This window comes from Lactuca serriola, chromosome 7 (genome assembly GCF_051521515.1).
Source record: "Lactuca serriola cultivar US96UC23 chromosome 7, Lser_US96UC23_V15, whole genome shotgun sequence".
Classification (NCBI taxonomy): domain Eukaryota; kingdom Viridiplantae; phylum Streptophyta; class Magnoliopsida; order Asterales; family Asteraceae; genus Lactuca; species Lactuca serriola.
This window is the reverse complement of record NC_136414.1, coordinates 126,155,262-126,160,282: the sequence shown is the minus strand read 5'-3', so window position 1 is coordinate 126,160,282 and position 5,021 is coordinate 126,155,262. Positions and strand designations below refer to the sequence as shown.

General features: G+C 29.3%; 1 protein-coding gene across 1 annotated transcript; it reads right to left on the bottom strand.

Annotated features, from left to right (window-relative positions):
* Window positions 1-587: 587 nt before the first annotated feature.
* Window positions 588-4,256, bottom strand: LOC145062862 (uncharacterized). Its single transcript, XM_079010450.1, has 6 exons — window positions 3,971-4,256; window positions 3,469-3,538; window positions 3,311-3,376; window positions 3,063-3,104; window positions 1,762-1,818; window positions 588-1,000 (listed from the first exon to the last, which is right to left on the bottom strand). Exons 1-6 carry the CDS (start codon window positions 4,168-4,170, stop codon window positions 908-910), a joined length of 528 nt encoding a protein of 175 aa, XP_078866576.1. The 5' UTR covers window positions 4,171-4,256; the 3' UTR covers window positions 588-907.
* Window positions 4,257-5,021: the final 765 nt, after the last annotated feature.

The window sequence follows — 5,021 nt, the reverse complement described above, 5'->3', positions numbered from 1 at the left end:
AAAGAGTAACACATACTTGACAATTAAAAGCTTGCTAAATGGCCTAGATCTATACTCTTAAAATTCTAAACAAAGACATACTTAACAATTGAAAGCTCCACTCATTCGATATTTTTTTGCTTAAATATATTCCCCATAAATTGTTTAGATCCATGCTCTTGAAATTCTAAACTGTAGACATACATGACAATTGAAAGCTCTGTTCATTCGATATTTTTTTTTTTTTGCTTAAATATATTCCCCATTTTACATCCCTTCACCGAATTTCAAAGTAATTTTCATATTTTGCAAATCACGCCTGTAAAATAGTAATTTTCGGAACCGCTAACAATTTTTCTTTTTTATTTTTTTCCTAAACTTCTATTACATTGGAAACGAAATATTGTTAAAAATGATATATTATAAAATGTTTCTTTTATATTTGATAAAATGGTGGATTGGTCTTTCTTCAGTTCGAGTGTATTAGTTTTTCTTCGGTTCAATATAGAAAAAGAAAATTGTCAAACCATTACCCATTTAGTCATTTTATCCATACAGAACTTAACACGTTATTAAAAGGAAACAAATAAATAAACCGGAAGGGATACTTTCATCAAGGGCATTGCCATATTTCGCTCGATAAAAAAAAACATTACAATTTTTGTCCTATTATATCAATACTTGTACTAGTATTTCTAGTTGTAGTTCCAGTCGGATGCACACAATCCAATACACACAAAAGACAGTACAAGATCATTAATATGTTGATCTAAACAGGCCATAAAGACTAATGATCACTCATATCACCAAATCAAACTACCAAAAACTTGTGATAAATACCCACAATTAAGCCAAATGAAGGAACAAAATGTTTCATAGATAAAAGAGTAGACCACATCCACATCCACATTCACTACTCACCACATCATCAGTCATAACTGGCGTTCAAGAATTTCAACAGCTGGTTCCTATTATTTTCTGCCTTCTTATCCTCTTTTGTCTTGTCCAGTTTTAACAAAATCTACCAATCCAATCACAACCAAAAAAAAAAGCAATGTACTTCGTAAAGTTGCCTAAAACTATAATAGCTCAATTGACGATCACTATAAGATTAGAGTAAATTATAAATTTGGTCCTTGTGCTTTACCTAACATCGCATACTCGGTCCAAATTTTGAAATTTTCCCAATATCATATCCATAAATTAGGTATTTTTTTGGGTTAATCTAAAAAAAACCTTATATTTTGTGTTTTTTCCGGATTAAACCTCAAATTTAATTTTTGTCTGAAAAAAACCTTGTGTTTTTTCATTTTTCCAAAAAAAAACCCTCAACTTTGTATTTTTTTTCAAAAAAAAACCCCAACCTTCTAAATGCTTCCAAATAAACCCTCAACCTTTTTAGTTTTTCTTGAAAAACCCCTCATATTTTACCATTTTTTGGAAAAAAAAAAATGTCTAAAAGGGCCAGATCAGAAAAAATGAAAAAACACAAGGTCTTTTTCAGGCAAAAAAATTTGAGGTTTAATCTGGAAAAAACACAAAATATACGGTCTTCTTTGAAATTAACCCTTTTTTTTGCAGATATGGTCTCTGATGACTTCAAAATTTTGGACTAAACTTGGATGTTTGGTAAGGTACAGGGACCATATCTGTAACAAAATGCAAACTTGAAAACGATATTGGACGATTTCAAATTTTGGACTGATGTTGAGATTTAGAGTAAAGCATAGGGACCAAAATTGTAATTTACTCTTAGGAATTAAAAAAATAGCAACAACTCACCTTTTTGCCAGAAACTGCACTACGGCGTACACCATCATCTTTGTCACGACCCAGAAACTGCAGGTGGAGGATGAGTCAGATTGGTATAAATTAAACCAGTTGTTGTGCACATATTTGTTTATTTTATTTTTTATTTTTTTCAACTTTAGGAAAATACAGAAAAGCACTTGTGCTTTCACCATTTTAACAATTTAGTTCAAAACTGATTGTTGTTTAGTATGGATTAAACCATTATACGATACTAACAATTATAAAAAAGACAATAGTTCAATGGCAAAATTGATAGAAAGTAAAAGTTTTGTGGCTAAATCGATAAAATGATGAAAGAGCATTTGTGTTTTTTTTTTTTTTTTTGTATTTTGCCATGCTAACGAAATCGGGGTAAGGGTAACTATAGAAAATGGGTTCTTTTGCATGATAAAAATGTGTAGTGATTTTAATCCTTAGAAAAAAAAATAGTTAAATGGCTTAATAGATAAAAAGTAATAGTTGAGTGGCTAAAATCAATAAATACATTAGTTCAATGGCTAAATTGGTAAAATGATATAAGTATGATGCAGTTGTTTGTATTTTATCATGATATCAAAACCAGGTAAAAAAACAAAGAAAAAATTGTTTTTCTAAATGGTCAAAAGAAGAATAATATTTTAATCACTACATAAGATAGTTAAGTAGTTAAAAACCTAAAACGATAAATAAGAGAGAAAAAGAGAAATCATGCTAATCCAGTTATCCACCTTCCAAGATTTTCACAGGTTTCACCTGTGAAAATCGAAGTTTACTTGCGAAGAAATTAAAAAATTAATAAATAAATAAATAATCATGTTTTTTAAAGTTTTGTGTTAGAAATCTTGAAGAACCATTTCCACAGCAAAAGAGCAACAGTTTAGTGGATAAATCGTTTAAAAAAAATAGCACAACAGCTAAACTGATAGAATAATAAAAGTAAATTGTGCTTTTTTATATTTTGACATGATATCAAAAACCATATAGTCCAGAAAATGGTCAAAAAACTAAAATGGTTTTATCGTTGCAGAAAAAAAAAAGTTGAAGTAACTAAATTGACAAAAATAATTGGCTAAAAAATCACTGTAAAGTGTCGTAATAAGAAAAAGATTGAAAGTAGTCAAAGTACAACGCTATAATTTGGTATATTTTTCACAATACAATGCTTTAGTAACAAAAACTCTAAATGTACAATGATGTCAAAGAAATAAATGAAAACAAAATGATATAATGAAAAAATAAATAAAAGTACATTGCTATTTCTTGCATTTAATCTCCTTTGAAAGAAAACTAACCTTAGAGAGTTGAACAGGGCTGCTACTACCATCCTGCTGGTTCTATAAAAGCTCCCATTGCCAGGACAAAATCCAACATTCAGACATGCCAAATAAGCACCCATTCATCATGTCACAGACCCCAGCTCCAATTTCAAAGAGCCAATTCATGAACAAAAAAAAAGGCAGAAAATATCATAAGCACCATTCTAATTTGTTCTAAATAAACAATAATTAAGTATCAAACTAATATTTACACAGTGTCCTACCTCCTTCACTTTATGTTTATCGCGTTTGTGGTGATGCCTAGCCTTCCCTTTGTCTTTATCTTTTGGCTGAAACAGAAAATTAAAAAAGATAGAAGAAAAAAAGTCAAACATAGTGACACAATGGTTGACCATATCTTGCTTGTTTGATAGATGCCAACCTTTTTGTGTCTATGTTCATCTTTATGTTTGCTTGAGCGATTGGATGGTCCATCTTCACTGCTAGATGAACTGTAACAAGCAAAATCCATCTTTAATCATTAAGCCTTAAGCCATGAATCATTAATGTCTGTATTCTATGTAGATATACTGATATAGAAATCATTAATGTATGTATTCTATTTATCAAATTCGAAGCACATAGAATAGGTTAATGGCTTTGCAGCAGCTGCAACCTTCAACATTTACAAAAGTTTTAATAAAATCGATTCATTCGGGAAGCGAATCGCATGATAAAACTTGATTTTCAAGTCTGAATCCATGTAATGCTCCATACACCCTGATTAACGATGGAAAAATGTTCGATATCCAAGCAATCAAGGATGTAGTCCTTTTTACATATATGTGAAATTAACCATGAACTCTAATAGAAAACAGTACAAAAGGATAAATAAATCAGATTCAATTTAGGATACCGATAATAAGAATAGCAGCTGAAAATACCTGTAGTCCTCGGATGACGAAGACGAGGGACTACGCCTGCGACGACGTTTTGTATGCGGACGGCTTTTCTTGCTAATCTTAAGAGAGTTCTTTTTGTGTTTATCGAGGTTTTTATCTTTACGGCGGCGGGAACGACGGTCCCGATCCGAGGAAGAAGATAGATCGGAGGATGATGAGGTGGTTGATGTTGAGGCAGCCATGGATGAGGAAGAAGGGTTGCTCGGTAGAGGAGGCGAAAGCGTGAAACAAAGCTGATTTCGTTTCTATAATAGGATTATACAAACCCTCGAGTTTATTAAAAAATAAGTACCTATATATTAAATAATTATATAAATTATATGGAATATAAAGATGTCAAACATAAATAGTTTTTGAAATAAATTTTAAAATAAATACAAATAAATTTAATAATACGTAGCTAATTGAAAAAAATATGAATTAAGGTTACACTATTAATAATACGTACCTATTTAACGAGTAAATTTATTTGTATTTATTTTAAAATTTAATAATACGTAGCTAATTGAAAAAAATACGTAGCTAATTAGAAATGATATATAACAAATATATCAAATAAAAATTGAAAATGATTTTCTAATATGTTTTAATTATAGATAATATGTTTTAATTATAGAGATTATTATTGCATTTCATATTTAATTATGATAATATTTTTTATAAAATATTTATCATAATTAATGATATATCTGTCTTACGAAACCTGATTGAAATCAATGTAGTCATGATGAACATTAAGTAATGAAATATGTATTTATTGGTTATTTGGTAAAAAGTTACACATAATAAATTAAGCAATGAATTGAACAAAAATCTATGAGATAAAATTACGAATGAAACTATATAAAATAATATTATTTTGCCAAATGGATATAATATTAAATTTTCTATTATTCAAATATAATTTTTTAAGCTTTCTTCTCTTTAACATCATTACATAATAAACTTTTGATATTAAATTGAAAGTAGATTGGAAATTTGTGTGCTATATCCATATGGTCTATTTAGGTTAACATTTTCCTTGCCCCTAAGA

Bases quoted from the DNA above. Each gene is read 5' to 3' on its own strand.
- LOC145062862 (XM_079010450.1), bottom strand. From the start codon at position 4,170: ATGGCTGCCTCAACATCAACCACCTCATCATCCTCCGATCTATCTTCT. The intron at 3,539-3,970 runs GTATTTTCAGCT...TGCTTGTTACAG, and splicing joins TCGTCATCCGAGGACTACAG to TTCATCTAGCAGTGAAGATG. The intron at 1,819-3,062 runs GTTAGTTTTCTT...CTCCACCTGCAG, and splicing joins GCCCTGTTCAACTCTCTAAG to TTTCTGGGTCGTGACAAAGA.